The 19,029-nt window shown below is 39.2% G+C and overlaps 1 protein-coding gene across 1 annotated transcript; it reads left to right on the forward strand.

Moving 5' to 3' along the window:
* The first annotated feature begins 1,925 nt into the window (after window positions 1-1,925).
* LOC145767956 (uncharacterized) lies at window positions 1,926-16,872 on the forward strand. The gene is made up of 16 exons (XM_082579539.1): window positions 1,926-2,787; window positions 3,940-4,031; window positions 4,574-4,681; window positions 4,935-5,150; window positions 6,217-6,346; window positions 6,545-6,690; window positions 7,161-7,291; window positions 8,326-8,524; window positions 8,925-9,821; window positions 10,454-10,576; window positions 11,111-11,221; window positions 11,560-11,706; window positions 13,328-13,519; window positions 13,878-14,025; window positions 15,023-15,170; window positions 15,646-16,872. The coding sequence occupies exons 1-16, from the start codon at window positions 1,926-1,928 to the stop codon at window positions 15,791-15,793; spliced, it is 3,798 nt and encodes a 1,265-aa protein (XP_082435665.1). The 3' UTR covers window positions 15,794-16,872.
* The last annotated feature ends 2,157 nt before the right edge of the window (window positions 16,873-19,029 follow it).

Raw genomic sequence — 19,029 nt, forward strand, 5'->3', positions numbered from 1 at the left:
AAACCATCCAAAAAAATGTGGCCGCAAGCGTTGGCGTAAACAAAAAGTCTACGCCGCAAGTATGGGGCGTAGAATTTGCGGCGTATACGTCCATCTCTGGAAACGTGGTTCGATGTCGGAACTTGCTTCACGAAGCTGGTTGGGACTGAATAAAAAGAATTTAGATTGTTAATAGTTTATTAATTCGCTGTCTGCAGGATTCGAACCTGCGCGGGCAGAACTCAACAAATTTCTAGTCTGTCGCGACCATTCGGCCTCGACGAATTACCAACTAATTGTAAATAACAATTTAAACATTTTTATCACATTTACGATTAAAAAATATCTCTGCACTGCGTCAGTGGTAGACTGTTAGCCTACTTTAAAAATGAAATTATTGCGTCCCAGTTAAGAATTAGGATCAACCAAAAAGCTGCAGATGACACAGCAGAAGTATTGAAAATACACTTAGTCTCAATCTCTCCTTTGCAGAATAAGATGAACCTATTACCTATCGTAGGGAATGTTCTTCCACGGTTGATTCTAGCAGAAAAATGTCGTAGTCTATATCTAGAATCTCTGTCTGCGATGTATGTTTAAATTATGAGAATCTTGTTTAAAAAAAATCAATAATCTAAAGAGTGCAAATCAAAGTCAACGCTTTGTCCAGCATTCCCACTTTCCAGAAGTAGAATGCCTCACTTCCTCACTTTGTTTGATGACACTTGAAGTTCTCTTCTTGATCTGGTTGTCACGATAAAACATCTAAACAAACACTTGCTCAACTAATTGATCTGGTTTTACTTTCATCTTGTGTAATCTCCACACCATAGTACAGAGAGGGCTTTAGTGCAGCTTTTGCTTTTAGTTCGAGCTTGTGGTGTTTTGTTTCACAGCAAACATCAGATTGGAAACTCAAAATTTAATTTAAGATTTTACTTTTGATATTGAAAGCTGAGAAGTTAAATGAACTAAATATAATTTTTAAATGTTTTCAAAAACGTTTTAAGTCATTTCATGAAGCATTGCCATGCTACTATGCTAGATCTATTTATCAGATCAAAAAATGGATTTAAAATGTTTGGTTTTTGAATCTTTATGCTCAGCACTCAGCAGACTAACAAAGCCTTGACAGGTTATTCCTGGTATAGTTTCTCACACTTCTAGAAGCTTTTAACGAAGGGCCGATTGTCGAGATTAACAGAGTAAAGTTTCCGATTGTTGAAGTGTTGATAGCTCACGCTGGTGTTTGCAAAGAAATACAAAATAGCAATTTTGAAAGAAATATCAACTAGCTTTTCTCCTAATCAAGTCTTCAATTAGACTTTGTGAGTCTGGTATACCTAATCGCTTTTGCGAGGTTATGGCCATCAAACAAAGGATGACATACAGGCTAAAGCATTGTCGATGAATTCGTTTTTTCCCACTTACAGCCAGTAGGCCAAGCATAACAGGAGTCGGTTATAAATATGAACGACTCCGGAAAGCTTCTTCCACTGTCCAACTGGTAGATCGTTGATGAGTGAAGTGCGTATTTTACTTTATAAAAAATGATTGAGTAAGCGATAAAAGAATAAACAGATCGCACTATAACTCAGCTTCATCTTTGTCAGCATTCTTTGATTTATGAAAAGCTAGCCCTGAAGTCGAAGCCTTCAGCATTTATATTACAAATATCTGAACAGTTCTAACAAAAACTAATGTAGGCTCATGAATATATTGAGTTTCGCTTTTAGCAGCATGATCGTTGCTTACCTCACTATGTAGATTCTAACGATCTTTTTAAGCCTGATGTTGCGAGTTAGTTGTGGCAATATCGAATCACACGAGCTTTCGGAACACAGTTCCCTAGTTCGCTAAAAGCGAAGCTCAATCAATTGCATAACCTCCGACTGAGTCGTGAATATATGTTTTAGTTTTGGAGTTTGCAATTTACAAAAAAAAAAATGGCCGAGAAGATTTTGGATAGCTTTGAATTGCAAGAGTCTAAATTGCATGTTAGTTCCGACATATCCTGTCCACCAACTACCCTCGTTCGTGGGGACCAAAACTACTTTCCAAAGGGAATAAAACTTAGAAAAACTCCTCTTCCAAACGAGTTTTGGCACAACTACGATCTCCCTCCTGGAACATTATCAGATTCGTGTCCAAGATCTTCTGCTCCTCTGCATCTGCATGGAACTCCTCATCTTCCCAACGTCGAGAGGAACTCTACTATTTGTCACCGTCATCAGAAACATCATCAAAGTCTTGACAAAACGATGATGAGAAATAGAACTCTTCCTGTGGAACCTCTTCCTGTGGAACCAAATGTGTCCCAAGAATCACAATTTAGTTTAATTGATCCTTATCCTGGAGGTTTAGAAACATCAAAAACTGTTCAGTTGTCATATTTTAAACAAGAAACTAATTCCAACATTAGGCCCAGTTTGAGCTCAAAAGAAAATTCAGAACTAAGCTCGAAAGACGGACAATTTGTTCATAATAAAACCGAGGAAAGTTCCTCAAATGAGCCGCTATTTCCAGATATATTTTCATCAATTACATTTTTGGACAGGAGCGAAGCCTGCAAAAGTGAAGCAAAAGAGTCAACGTCTTCGCTGGAGGAGCTAAATGTTTCTCCAACCTCCTCTTCTCGTGAAAGTCCGGAGTCTGTTGCGACATTGACATTTTTGCCAACAGAGTTAAGAGAAGAGGCGATCTCACCTCTTGACTCAAGCAAGGATTCCAAGCAACAAGAAGATTCAAATTCAAGAATTGGATTCAAAGTTATAGTGAGGGTGAAACCTTTGGATGACCAAGATACAGGTAACTATAGAAATAATGACTCGTGAAGTGCGACTGAATACAGTCCACCACAACTTACAATATATTTATACAGACCTACCATAGATCATCGTGGAGTACGGTATCTGAAGTTTTTTGTCCAAAATAGCTTCGGTTACTGTTCTATCGGTGGGATGGCGCAGCGGATAAGACTTTGGCTTTCCAATAATTTAAACCTGATTCGAATTCAGGATTAGGCTGGTTGTTGAAAATACCGCGCACTTTTGCTTAGGATGTAATTCATTGCATGGGCATGATTACCAAAGGAAAGGTGGCCAAGAAAAAGACACTGGCCACCCTACTATCCTTAGAGGCAAAGGCTTAGTGCAATGAGAACCTTACCTTCTCATCCCGACTATTGAAATCAAGTATGGGACCACCTTTGTTTTGCTATTCTATCCCACACATTGGCAACGATAGCCTATAGAGCAGGGGTGGGAAATCTTTTTAGATAAAAGAGTCATAAAAGCTACATTTTTGGAAATGTAGCCTACTTCTGCGAGGAGCTGCATAATGTAATAACAGTTAATACAACTAATACGTAGTGGTTTGGTTTGGTTTTGAATCTTAATCTTCGGACTGACAAAGCCTTGTAGGTTATTCCTGGTAGTTCGCATACTTGTAGAGGCTCTTGACGCAGGGCCGGTTACCGAGATTGACAGAGTGAAGTTTGCAATTGTTAAAGTGTTGTTGCCGGAAAATTATTCTGTTTACTCAGTGCCGCTGAATGGAGAGCAGTCCTGAAATGCGTTGCTCAAGCGCACACCCTGAGAGTCCAACCAACACCGCGTGATCTTGAGCCGGTCACGTAACCACTTAGCTAACAGGGCGGACTTGGCAGCTGATGAGTTGTAAAAGTGGGGCCGGGTCTTCGTTGAAGACGATAAAAAAAGGGTGTAGAGATCCCCACCTAGAAAGCAAAATGGAAAATTAAACTTAATTTAGTGCATTCTGAGAGTATTTTCAGCTCTAAATTGAAATGAAATGTTAAGAAAAAACTTTCGCGTCTTGAACTTTAAAAGATTAAAATTATCTACGAGCCAGATGTCGTCATCAAAAGAGGCATATATGCCTCCCAAGCCATGCGTTCCAAACCTCTGATATAGAGAGCAACGTTTTGATTTTCGTTTGCAGTCACCACCTCAGGAAATCGTTTGAGAAGCGTCCAGACAAAGGGAGACCAGAATCTCGTCCTTTGCACCAGGCCAAGTTTGAAAAAGGAAAATGTTAGTTGTTACCAGAAGTAACTCTAATCTTAACTTTTGTAGTTTGTACTTCTATGCTTATCAACACTCAGCTTTTTGTTAACTAATCATTGGCACACTATTAAGTGTCATGAAAATGTCACGCTAGCAATATCTTGCACTGATTCAGTGTCTGTAAACTCGCAAGATCTTTGTTGCCTGAATGGAAGCATTTTTGTGAGACAAATGCTAGACTGCTCCATATGCACTCCAGTTATTTAGACACAGTTATTTAAACGAACGATACATCAGATTTCTTACAATGCTTTGGTTGTTGACCCTTTCGACTTTGTGCTTAGTGAACGTCCACTACTATTTCGTAGTTTGGCTTCCACAAGAACACTAATTTGCCCATAGCACAAACAGTGACATAAGTTGAGATCTGTACCAGCGTCCGGGTAGTCAAACAATAATTAAAATCACATTTGTATTTACAAAAGATGGTCACTGTTATTTTGCCCGGAATTTTCTGCGATTGTTTCATAGGTATAAACGTCTTTATTAGTTTAACATTTCATTTTCAGAACGGCAACAAACATCACTTCAAACTGGATTACGTACTTGACGAAGCCTCCACTCAGAAAGACACTTACGACGTCACAACACAGCCGCTTGTTGAAATGACAATGCAGGTGAGTTAAATATCATTGTGTACGGTATGTAATATATACAACGTGTGGTTCTGCAAAGCGTTGCATGCAGACTCGCTACTATCAGTGCTTAATTTTCAAATGATAACTTTTGTTTGTCAGAAAGGCTGAAGACAACCGCCGAGTCTCATACATTTTTCTTCCGTTTCTTTAATTATTTAAATATTTGCTTTCACAAAAGTTTTTGTTTATTTATCTACTGGTACATCACTATTGAAGCTATTCTCTTCTCCAGGGCTACCATTCCTGCTTGATGACATACGGTTCACCAGGGTCAGGCAAGAGTCACGCGCTATTCGGGAAAGCCAGCAGCGGGAAGTATAAAGGTCTCATCATCCGGGCGGCGGATGTTCTTGTGGCGTCCATTGAGAAGAATTCAGCTGCAATAAAAAAGGCTGAGGTTTCGATGTCATTCATTCAAATATACAATGAGAAATTATACGACATATTGGTAAGTTTGAGATCTAATAATCTTGCAAGTATTCTTTGAAATGCACAACAAAGAAACAAAAATGCGCTTGTAAATATATTGGTTGATTGCTTTAAAGTCGGAGTTCTTAACCAGAAGTGCACACACCACTAGGGGGTGTGACACTTGTTCCCAAGAGGTACGCGGATGTTGAATCACTAGACTAGGATTAGTTATAAAAATGACGTAAAACTTTACGCTTGCTTAGGCATCGGTCTCAACCAATATTATGGATTGTATAGATGGCCATTATTTTTTAACCATTCTAAGAGGATGTACAAGAAATGGTTGATGATTTCAAAGTGGTGCCAATAAAGAAAAAAGTTTTGAACCACTGACTTAATGAAAGATTACTTTTTGTCTAAGAAAATATTTTTTGAAGCTTAACCTTGGCAGGTCTACATATTTTTACAGGATTTGAACCACTAACCGCAGAATCGGTTATTGAAGTTTAAAATATACAGTAAAGTGTCTGTTTTTGTTGAAGTTATGCTATTTGTTGAACCATAGAGAATGTTATTTGTAGTTTAGTTTATATAACTGACTGGATGATCTCATAGTACATCAAGAGGGAAAGGGGGAAGGGGAGAAAGAGAGGGAAGGAGAGTGAAGAAAGGAAAGAGAGGGAGAGAAAGAAAAGGGGAAATACTTTTATTTCGTTGATTGCGAGAATAGCACTGCACAAGTATAAATAATGTAAAAAAAATGACACCATAACAAATTGAATTCCACAGCAGACAGGAAGCAATGAAAGGCTATATCAGTCATCAAGTCAACTGCTTTCCGTGTCCTCTATGAGACAAATGTCCCTTTGAGAGTCGGCGTCGGCATCGGGTTGAGCATCGGAAATTGCGTATCCTAGTTTGTTTAAAAAGAGTTAATGGTTCGAAGTATTTTAAAAACATTTGGAAATATTTCGTTTCGGAAAAAAATAATTTATTTTGATTTTGTTTCAATTTGTTTTGAGTTGAATTTCATCATGTAAGATTTCGTTTCGACCAAAAAGTTCGTTTCAAACAGCCCGTACAATCCACGTATTGTTTGTTAGGATCCTTCTGCCACGGACAACATCAAATTTCATGACGTTGGAGATACTCACACGCTAGAGGGCGTCACTGAGTGGCCTATAAAAACAACAGAAGACGTTACAAAGCAGCTCAGAAGGAATCCAAATCGACGTAATGACGAACTAAAGTATTAATGTGATGCAGTGATAAAGTTTTTTGTCATTGGGAACTTCAAAACGCAACAGATAAAACGGCAACTCAGAATCAGTAGACTTAGTGTTGAAATTGCGTAACGTATGGTGCTTTTGAATTGTGACAAACAATGCTGTGAGCTCATGATCCACTCTTGCATGGGATTTATATTTTCAGTCCGAGACGCAGGGAGGAGCCACACTATTTTTACTCTAGTGTATCGGAAAGAAGAGGAGCTGGCCTCAGATGATGCAAACACGGCCAAAAAGTTTCGAACGATTGAAGGAAGATTAGATTTCGTCGATTTAGTTGGAGTCAATAGGGCAAGTGACCTAGCCTACTACTGTAACTGCATCTTACAACCAAATAGTGTAACACTTTCACATGAAAACACGCCAAGTTAGGTTCCTACTTTATTTTCTGATTCATTCAATCCCATTTTGAGGCACACGTTATAACGATGTTTAGTAGTTGGAATAAATCTCCGGCAACAACACTTCAACAATCGGAAAACTTCACTCTGCCAATCTCAGTAACCGGCCCTGCGTCAAGAGCTTCTACAAGTATGCGAAACTACCAGGATTAACCAATCAAGGCTTTGTCAGTCCGAGGATAAAGATTCAAAACCAAACCAGTAGTAAGCTAATCGTAGTTGAAATCGTAGTTTAGCCTTTTGTAATGCCAATTATATCGCCCCACAATAAATTCCACCAACGAAACGAATGGATTGTTGCATTTTACAAGCGTTTGAGCGCTGGATCGTTACGTTACACTATATGTTCTTTGCTTCCAGACAACAAAGCATTCGACGCATGATTCTTCTGGCAACAACGCGACTGCAAAAGCCAACAAGTCCTTACAAGTTTTCAGTCGAATCGTTTGGGCACTCACCGGGTCTCACAACGCCCAACCTCCCCCTTACAGGTGAAGGAGATTTTTGATCTTGCTTTCTATCATGAGTAACATCGAAAGGCGGTAGCGGTCTTCAAAGAATATAAAGTTCGCTTTTCTGCGTCGTAAGAATTCAGAAAAATATAAAAAAGTACAAATGCATTTGATACACAATACAATTGTTAAAAACTTTGTCTTTCTTCAACAACTTGAGAGGATAAATGACTTCCCTTACAAAGTGTATATGATAATGATTTTTGAATACAGCCGCATATTAGGTTACATCCAAATTGCTTTGAACGGAATTTTCCTATTAATTCTCCGTTATAAAATAACCAGTTAATAAATCCAGTCATCGCTTATTAAAACCAGTTGCAAATCGCTTTGAAGTTTCAGAAAATTAATAGCCTACAACCACTGCCAGGCGCGAATCTAAGAGTTTTTTTCGGGGGGGGGCCAGAAAATTTGAAAATCAATTAAAAAGAAAGAAAAAGCTAAACAGATATGAACAATGATACTACGACATATACGATATGCTAGAAAATAGACATTAAAACAACCATTTTCATCAATTGTGATTCCGAGGGACTAATATCAGCTGTTTAAAAGCATATCAAACCATTTGATGCGGAAACATACAATTTTTCACAAAATTTCGGGGGAGGCCCGGGCCCCCTGGGCCCCCCATAAATCCGCGCCTGAACACTGCTTATGACATCCAAAATTGCCACGTTTCGAGGTAGATGTATTAACAGAGCTCTACTGAATTGATTCAGCTATCGTGGCGTCACACGCGTCTCAAAGTAGGATTGAGGGTTCACAAGTCTTACACCAACACCACACCAACACCACACCAACACACCAACACCACAACTACACCACACCAACACACCAACACCACAACTACACCACACCTACACCAACACCAACATACACAAATGAAACAAAAGCAATATAAAAGCATGTCGTAGATTTGTTTTTGCTTGAAGTGACAACCTTAGATGAAACTATAGGATGAAAAGTACGAAAGTAGGATAACTACTTCACTTTCTTTTGTAAACTTTTAGAGATTCACGTTTGACGAGGCTGTTGAGAGAAGCCCTGGGAGGCAACTGCGTGACGCGATTGCTGGTGACAGCTTCTTCTTGTCCCAATTCTGCCCATGAAACCCTAGGTTGCTTGTTGTTCGCGAAGAGAGCCATGGCGGTCAAAAACTTCCCTGCTCCTTATGTTAGCGTGGAAGAAATTGTGGAAGAAAAGCCTGAGGTGACGAAAACTTAATTTTTATTTCGAACTTTGTTACGTAAAGTGAATATTGGTCAAGCTTAGTATGTTTAGCTATAAAATAGTTAATTCAAAATGCTGTTCATGTATAAGGTTATTTTTTAAACCTTCAAAATCTATTTTCAGTTTCAAAGTTTTTTCTATACAATAAAGTTTGAGATTTAACAGTAAGGATGATGTAAGATTAAAGAGTAATATTTATTGCCGTAAATGAAGTGAAAAGCGTTTAGTTTTGAAATATTTACTGCACATAAGTTTAGTTTTTACATTTTGTGTTTATTATTTTTTGAAACAATTTATTTTCCTCAGTTGCATGAAAAACTCAGATGCATTATTTTTCCTATGTTTTGATTTTTAAGTCTTGACGTAAGTACTTTTGTAGGAAACCCCTGTAGACAACAAGGTCGCCCTGGTGGAGCAGAAGAGTCCTGGTTTAGAAAAGCAAAAGAAACTAAGAACAGCGTCATCGAAAGTAGCGACTGCGCCACAATCCATTTCACCAAACGGCCAAGTTGATAAAGGCATCACCATGGTAGCGATTACGTCACCAACTTCAAAAGAAAAATCTTTTCTTCCTGGAGCATTACCTCCAATTAATGTGAAGATGAACAACTCCGGTTTTGACGTCACAAAAGAACCAAGTGAACCGCACCAGGGAGGCGCCAATCCTGAGGTTGAGTTCAACGATATGATAACATCTCACTCTGGAGGAGAAAAAGCGAAATCGAGCAGCAAGCGCAACCTGTCTAGGGACTCTATCGACGTAGAGCAAAGTGAAGGAAAACGGAAGAGCGACAAGTCGAAGAAGTCTAAAAAGAAATCAAAATCCAAAGCACAAGACAAACCCAGCAGCTCTACGCAGTACTGGCAGATCAACACTGGCAGCCAAGATGCGTCGATGACTGGAAACGTGGTTGCTCTTCCACAAATCGAAACCCCAGATCAATCACGTCACGAATTTGTTTATTCTGACGTCATAGGTCAAGAAGGGAAGAACAGACGAAAGAGTCTAACGCGAAAGCAGTCGCCGTTGACAGAAGCTGCCATGGCAACAAATTTTAAAGAGCGCTTGCTCTGCTCCAGGTCTCCCACTCCAAACCAGGAGGAGACCCCTCTCAGGGACATTGCAGAGAGGAAGGAAGCATTTGGCTCTCCTTTGCTTTCATCTTCCATCTTGCAGTCAAATTCTTTAGAAAACTGCTGCTCTAGGTGTCGTGAGAGAGAAGAGAAAATCAAACGAGATTATGACCGTATGATATTATTTTCTAAAAAAGACAGGGTAAGATTAAACAATAATTTTGATTTCTACATGCAATGTGTAGCGTAGCCTATTACTAAATATTATGATAATTAATTCGTTTTTGTTAATACATTAACGTTTTTTACTTATTCACGTTTTGTATCAGCTTTCTTAGATTTATCACAGCTTAGACTAGTTGGTTGGTTGGTTTTGAATCTTTAACCTCGGACTGACAAAGCCTTGATAGGTTATTCCTGGTAGTTTCGCATACTTGTAGAGGCTCTTGTCACAGGGCCAGTTACCGAGACTGACAGAGTGAAGTTTTCCGATTGTGTCTTGTTGATGGGGAATTATTCTACTGTATTCACCAGGTGCCACTGAACGGAGAGCTGTTCTGAAGTGCGTTGCTCAAGCGCACACCCCGAGAGTCGAACCAGCGCTGCGTGATTTTGAGCCGGGCGCGTAACCTTTGGGTGTACTAGATATGCTGTAGATATGCTATTGTTCCTCAAAATTTTAAAAGCCAACAATTAATTACAGAATAAAGTTCTCGTGGCAATGATCCTGTGTGATATTTTTCGACCTTTTTATGTGTATTCATATTTTTACCTGAAATTGTCATCTCACTCTATTTCCATCTTGAGTTGATCTTGCATCTTCATCATCTCCAGGACGTCAAACAAAGCCGGATTGAAGAGTTAGAGGTGATGCTGCAAAGGACTCACAGTGAGTCGGCTCCTCTTGTGGAGCTACAACGCTTGTCTACAGAGAAATTTATAGACTCTCAACTGTTGGTAAGGATTTGAGCAGATTGCACGAACATATAGCCTAAAGGGGCTTTTTTTGCCTATAAACAAATGCTTAAAATTTCATGAAAGGAAAAACCACAAAGACATACCGTACTATTTAGAATGCAAACCAACATGAAAATTCTACAAACAATTACAATAAGTCAATTGAAATATCTTGGCCAAATGATTTGCAATAATTCTATTCAAAGACAACCAGGCTACTAGAAAGAAAAATGAATGGAAAACAAAATAGGTTCAGACCACCAATAATTTGATAAGTTATTAAAGATGGGTCAGGACTTGATTACAGAACTACAATAGAAATATCTCACAACAGAAAAAACTTGCCACTTTATTGCCTCCAACCCTCGACAAGAGAAAGAAACTTAATGGTTATGATAATAATTTTTAATGTATTTTACGTTTTACTGTTATAGATTAAATATATTTTTGTTTCTTTTAATGTACAAAAGTAAACTACGTGGAAATGATGAGGCCTAATCTGACATTGTAGTTTAATAAATGTTATGTTTTCAGAAAAAGCAAAAGGAACAAATTGAAAACTACAAAGCGCAACTAAGCACAATGGTCACAGAGAGCGAATTCGCAAGCCTACAGGGGTCGCGACGAAAAGATCTTTTGAATCTGGTAGGCTGCGTACGCAAATAAATGTGTTTTCTTGAGTTTAGTTCAGGCCATAGGCCAAAGAAAAGCAGTAGAGCTTTAGCAGTTTAACTCTCTTTAGGGAAGCGTACTATTCATAACCATGAGAGAAATCAAGGGCTATAGTCGAAGGGGCGCCACTCCACAATGGATGATATGCCTTTATGTGTCTTGCCAAAGACACAGCCACATGCCTTTGAGTGGTATCGCCGTATCGACGCCCTAACGTATAGATGACTTCCGGCGCCTTATCGAATGTCCAACCTTGAGTAAGCTGCATTGAAATATGCTACTGAAAGTAAATGTGTATCATTAATTGGTAGGAAGAACAGAAAAAACAAATTGAGACTTTGATGAAAAACTTGAATGAGCAAACAAGTGGAGCTTCGAAGATGTTGGCGAAGAAAACGGAGCAGAACAATGACTTGACTTCTGAAATCACGCGACTGAAAAAAGCTGCTGAGAAGTTGGTAGGTGCTTTTGGAAATTGTAAATGTGATAAAATAATTTTATCTCATATTTGTTTGTATCTCTTTGACATGAAATCAAAATGAAGCGACTTGATTTAGAACACGGAAAGATTGATTTGAAAGACCATTGAATGTGGTTAAGAGGTGCAAATTATTTACATTCGGTTATTTTGGGTTTTGCCATCTTTCCCTTTTGTTGGTGTCAAATTCGAATGTTTACTTTGCCGTTTTGTACATGTTTGCGCCAGCAGCAAAAATAAATTGAATTGAATTGAATAGTACCGTAAGTAATAGGCGGTCTATTAGGCTTATTTTCCATGTAGCCTTCTGTTCCAAAGAATTACCAGATTTGTAGCCCATCTGTTTTTTAAGCTAAATCAAAATTCTTTCCTGTTACTAAGAAATTAAAAACACGTCTAAGACCATGTGTATGTGGTCCATATTACGACTAAGCGTAGGAAATCAAAACAACAAAGATTCATAATAACAATCTGTTCGTGTTAGTTCATAAATACCTCGCGGTGACGTCACATAGATTGCTCACGTTTTGCCAGCAGTTGGCGTCACTGCGCAAGAAACTCTCATCCCGCGCTGCGCTGTTTAAACGCTTGGCAGGCTTTAGTTGGGAAGCAAGGGCTGACACTTTGCGTATAGCAGCCCTCGCCCTTGTCTACTCCTTAGCAGAGCACTGTGCCCTGTTGATGTCACAGTGCTCACTGCTATAATATCGACACTGCCATCAACAGCGCTTTGCGTACATCAACTGCGAGCATGCGTCCCACACTTTTGAACAATCTTCCCATTGTTGCTGGCATCCAACCCGCTGAGATTCGCCGCGAAGAAACCACTATGTCTTTCGCTCGACAGACATTGGAGTACAACCATCTACTCCATTCCAAGATCTCTGCTCTTCCAAGGGAGCACCCCTGTCGACTAAAATCAAGACACACATTCGTGCCAGCCGCTCAACTTCTGATCAACGAAGCTGCTGGAGTTGGACAAGACATCTCTGCGGCTAATTACACGGACCATACATGGAACTCTCAATGGCAGTCAAGTACCACCAGACTCATCCCCGATGCCGACACCCGACCCACCGGCCTAACACAGACAGGCGTTGGTGCGTTTCCCTTCAACCTTACACCAATAGGGAATGGCCTCTTCTTGTCATTATGGTGCTGAAGAACAGACCGCAGACCACATCATCAACGATTGCACCATCGTCAAGCCGCCTAATAGAGTGGAAGGTCTGCGTGTCTTGGATGATGCAACCAAAAACTGGCTGCTTTTCAGTAGTCTGGGATTATCATGAATCTGAGGTAGTAAAATAAATAATAGACCTTAGACTCCAGAGGCTCACACCACGACGACGAGTTTATAAATTCATTGGTGACTGACCAGCAACGCCGTGTCACTAACTAATAAGAATTTTTGCGCTTAAAGGCTTAAAATGTTGTGATATTATTATCAACAAAAGATGGGATAAGATATGATGGGTACAGAAATATGATGGAAGCCATGTTGTGTTCGGTAATTCTGTTTTTCTAAATCGACCTCAATTTTTCATCTAACGACGTTTAATCATCAGAATAAGACATTTTTACCGATGTTTTCACAGGAGGAAGATAAGGTGACAAACATCAATCAATTTCAACAAATGCTCAACCAAGCCAACGCTGAGAAAGAGAAAGCAGCAGCGAAACATCAAACGTCCATGGAAAACCTATCGTTGAAATTGACTTGCGCCCAGGCTCAGATATCTCAATTGCAAGAAGCTCAGGCAGACATTGCAAAACAGTATGAACGTGAAAAGGTAAGGAATCTTTTGGTCTAGTTTTGATCAATCATGTTTCAACTTACAGTCTATCAGTAAACCTCATGTTTGGTATTCAAAAAGGATTCAGAAATGGTCCAATGCTCTTTTAGTTTCGGATAGCTGATGGATATCTTAATAATATAACCCAACTTTCAATTTTTCGAATCGGGTAGCCGATTATGTAACAGTCCGACGAATTTCCTAAAAAAAATTATAAAGATTCAAATACATATCAAATTTTATTTTTCTATAATTAGTTCCATGTCGGTGTAAATTTTTTTCGAGCATGCGAAAGACAAAGTTTGACTATGTTTGTTTGATGAAAACTAACTTTTCGTTGATTGTTCTTCTTCAGGAAAACATGAACAGAGAAATGAGTTTATTGACAAAACAAATATCAGATTTGTCTAAATCGAAGAAGAAAAACGAAGACAAACACAGAATTATTCCTCTCAAATGCGACTCCTCCATGAATACAGAAGACATAAGATCAAAGTTAAGCGGTAAGAATGCTGAGGAAATTGATCGCATACAGGCTGATGTTTAATGGGTGAAAATGTGAAGATTTAGATACCACAAGGAAGCCAGTTTTCGTGCGCATTTTCAAGCATATCTGTATATGGCCAATGACATAACGGTCTGCTGATCTCAACTAGTGTTGAACCATCTTTCAGGTATCTCACAATTATTTTTCACAACTTGCCAGCGCAGTCGGCAGTAAGGAAATGTTATAGCCTACTTGCTTGGATTGGCTCAGAAAGACAAAAATAAAAAAAGTAATTGCTTTCAATTACGTGCTGTAGGCCATTATAAAGCATAACGCATGGTCTACTACTAATAATGCATAACGCTAAAACATGTTCTATTCAAAACACGTACGATAAGTGGTAAAGCAGAAATTCAAAGCCGACAATTCAAAGCAGACTATTCAAAGCCGATCATTCAACGACCAAATTTTAAGGCAAGGATCTCTGAAGAAAAAATCTCTGTTCTTCAGAGATCCCTGGGTTAAGGTTAGGGTTAGGGTTAGTGTTAGAGTTAGGGTTCTTGTTTTTATCGTAAATAAATTATCGGCTTTGAATTGACCGCTTTGAATTATCGGCTTTGAATTGACGCATAACCACGATAAGTACGTCATATAAAGTGACCACACTGCCTTTCTTAATGAAGCTCTTTAGTTCCGCCAAGCGTACACTATCACAAACGTAATGTCTTTTTTCTATTTGTCGACAAATGGCGAGAGATTCTAAACCAGCGTCATTCAATGGTACGGTGTTCAAGAGTACAGATGAAAATACAGTGATGGAATACAATAAGCTCATTCATGGTCAGTTACGAGACTTAGTGAGTTGTAATCGAGATCTAGGACAAAAATAGTTCACCCAGCCAGCCTAGATCCTTACACACTTTTAATTTCAATTTTTTATTGTTTATCCGTCATTTTTCGTCGCAGTAAATAAAAATGGAAACAAGTCGATTTACTTGTTTGTTTCTTTCTAGGCATTGCGTGCTCGGTACAATGTCTTCGCTGCGCCGCTCAGCAAGCTATAAATGATGAAAAGTCCGAAGAAGATCCATCATTAAGAGATGCAGAGATCAGAATTTTATTGATGCAAGACACGAAAAACAGAGAACTTCTTTTGCAATTGTAGGTGGTATTACTTGAAGTAACCAAATGTCTTAAAAAATTCAAAATATACCTTAATTAAGCCTACTGTATTTATTTGAATAGTGCAATTATCAGTTTGGTATCCGCAATAGTGTAAGAAGTGTTTACTGTTTTTTATAGCAAAATTGATACATAGCAAAAAATTTATTTATATCAAATTCATAGCAAAATTGTACTGTTTTACCGATCAGTCGTTGTAAAATGGTTTGAAGGATGGTGCAGTTATGTATATCTCACAAGTACACACACAATGTAACCACCACCGCAGACATGGGGTTGTCGTAAGATCAATAAGCTTAAATCGGATTCTGTACCGGTATTAAAAGATCTGTATTTGTGCAGTTCAGTCTATATCAGAGTCAGAGCATTCATAAAAGAAAGTGCTTTCTTGATGTGGCGACTACGAAAATTAAATTGTTAAAAAGAAACAACAATAAGTTATTTTGTTGCGCAGAAAAAGAGAACGCAACTTGCTTCGTGACGTCATGAAGATTATGTACTGCCGGCAGTGGTTCACAGAAGATGGAAACCCCCACATTAAACGAACTCTTAGGAGAGTTGGTATCGACACGCGAGAACTAATTCTTATCAAAAAAGATTGATGGCCGATCAATTAAGTCGACATCAAAATCATCTGCGTAGCCGAGTGGTGAAAATCTTGGCTAGACGTTCGAAAAGGCGCCGGTTCGACACCGCTCTAGAGCATGCAGCTGTGTGTTTGGCAGGACACTTAAAGACATGTCTGAAGATGAACAGAAAGATTGGCTTCCTTGCCTTTCCGTCCACTTAATCTAAATCTTTAACTTCCAGACGTAAGCCTGGATACGACATAACAAACTTGGCGAGGATAAGCAGCCATGTTCTATTCAAACCCAATATTTCAGTCTCAATAACACTGATCCAACAGATTTGCTGTGTAAGCTATTTAGGGTTTGAATTGTTGAGACACTGAAGACGGTCTCTTCTTATTCAGATTGATGATTGACAATTGCAACCTCAATCAACACTTAACGCAGTACAAGAAACTATTCCAAGACTAATAGGCATGATATGAAGATGAACTTGAGCTGCGTTTTCAAGATTCTAAAAAAATCATTTTGTTTTAATTTGAAATCTCAGTCTTTCAAAGCAGAAACTTGTTTGCGCCACGTCTCATTACTCAGGGCTGTGGAATCGGGCGACATGTATACGACTCTGACTTCTCAGTTTATAACTGGCTAACCCCGACTCCGGTTAAAACAAGATCTCTCCGACTCCACAGCCCTGCCATAGCTGTCGTCGCAAAATGAAGCAAAAGTTTGCATTCATAGCCTAAGATCTTTTTATTTTGACTAAAACGCCTCTTTCAAGTGGATAGTTTGCACTTAGTTGAATTTAGATATGTGATTGCTTCGTACAACTTCGTACAATAGACTGCGTCAGAAACTTGATCATGTTATAAATAATTCTTCAGGATAAAGGATATTCGTCACATCTTGACTTCGTAACTTGAACTTTTGCATACTCATAAGCTGTCGATGTAACTCACACCCACGACAATTCAGTCTGGTTAATGTATTAGATAGAGTTTGACGCTCAACCATACTCGCCATTTTGTTCGGTACAAGTTGATGTTTGTTTTTTACTTTCATGTTCATTTAGATTTATCTTCGCTTTTTTGCATTGAAATAAACATTTTATAACTGAACCAACTGTCTGCTATTTAGATTCTGTTGTTTCTGTTGTTTTGTTGTTCGAACAAAACTTGGAATGATCGCTACAATTCATAAACTGAGTCGTTCTTATCTCGCGCGATTAACGACACGACGAGATCAAACGCCCATTTGAGAAATATTACTGACTCCGTTGGCAAATCATACACTCAGCACCAGTAGTATTGACAGAGGGGTCCACCGTCCAGGGGGTACTTTTGTACCCAGACCCGAGATGATTTTAGTGGCCCTAGCTAGCTTCACCTTTCCAAGGTATTATTTGAACAAGCGTATTATTTGAACATAGTGAATTTTTCTTAGAAATGTTTTGATTTAGGGCCCGAGGATCTCATTGGTACCAGTCCCAAAATATCCTTTCAACGGCCCTTCTCAGCACAGTCCCGCCCAGGAAGGTTGGTTTTGTTTTGATTGATTGAATCTTTATCCTCGGACTGGGAAAGCTTTTTGCAGAGCTTAATCCTGGCAGTTTCGCATATTTTGTAGAGGCTTTGAATCACTGACGCAGACCCGGTCACCCAGATTGACAGAGTGAAGTTTCCGATTTTTAAAGTCTTGTTGCCGGAGAATTATTCCATTCGCTAGGTGCCGCTGAATGGAGAGCAGTCCTTAACGTGCGTTGCTCAAGCGCACACCCCGAGAGTCGAACCAGCGCGGATCTTGAAGCTTATTTGTTCCAGAAGTCACGCGCTAACCAATTTACATTGATCCAAAGTTTGGAGAGGATAAACTAATGTAAAACGACAGATTTTTCTAGCTGGAGTGTCCCAGAGTGAGAATCGAACTGATGTCTTAAAATCACCAGTGGACTGTGCAGCTATTTACACAAATCAGTGAATATTCCCAGACAGCAGAATCCGTCATTTCTACATTGATTCATCGCCTGCAGGCGGGTTTTGCTATCTGGGTTACGAGATTGGTAAGCACACCGGAACTACTAATAAAAGAAAAAGACAGAACAAAATGGAGGGAGTTCACATGAGAGGTTACTGCTGATCGAAGAAAAAAAAGAAGTTAATAGCCAATGGTAACGTTTAGCGACGTTGGAATATTATAAAAAATACTACTTTTGCTAATTAGGTAGGACTCATGCAGTAAATCAATCGTTTTTTTCTTCGTCGGCAGACGTTGAATCAATGTAAAACACGACTGATTTCCTGTCTGGGGACAGATCGCTGCAGCGTAGAGACATGTGCTGTAGAATTAAACGTGCAAATAATTTATCAGAGGTGTGAAAGACAAGCGAGAACTCACGAAACTGATTACACCATACACAACAAAGAATACGAGCCGCAAGCAAGCAAGCAAGCAAGCAATTCTTTATTGGGTTATTGACATTCATTTAATAGCTCAACCAGGAGCAGAAATACCTCTGAAGGAATGGGTGAAGCTCAATCGCTTGCGGACTGGGGTTAGGCCGTTCCAATAAGAACATGTTCCAATGGAGCCTCGCCGATTCACCATCTTGTGCATGTGGCTCAGGATTTTCAGACTGCATACGACATTCTCTACCAATGTCCTGGACACCGACCAAGGATATACATGTGGACCTAACAACGCTCGATGAACACACAATCCATTGGCTGCTGCGCCTGGGTACAACAATGTGACCTGCGGCGGCCTCAACCCCCCCTCCCAACAAAAAAGAATTTGATAGCCTATTATATTTTTCTTCTATGCATAACATTTCCATTTGTCAAGCTTGTTTAGTCTTAATTTACGTCATGAAAGCAATTTTTGTTTTTCTATTGATTCAAATCTACTTGTATGAGGTTAGTGCAGGATCTGTGAAAGTTCTGCAAAAGTTCTGAAAGGTCTGCTTCAATAAGGCTGACATATCAAGCTACAATAAACTATAACCCACATACTGTATGTTGAAGGCCTTTGGCTTGAGATTATCAACTTGCGCCGATCGAACAACTAAAAACGATTTAAAAAGATATCATTCCAACCCAAGCAGCAAATCAGTCGTTTTTACATTGATTTAACGTCTGCAAACGTTGAATCAATGTAAAAATGACTGATTTTGCTGCCTGGGAAGAGTCCATTCCTCGTCGACAAGGTGATCAAAAAACGTGTTTTGATCAAGATTTTAGCTTCCATCATTGCTGTACTGCAAATTCATTTAT

The sequence above is a fragment of the Aplidium turbinatum genome, chromosome 1, assembly GCF_918807975.1.
Source record: "Aplidium turbinatum chromosome 1, kaAplTurb1.1, whole genome shotgun sequence".
NCBI classification, from domain to species: Eukaryota; Metazoa; Chordata; class Ascidiacea; order Aplousobranchia; family Polyclinidae; genus Aplidium; species Aplidium turbinatum.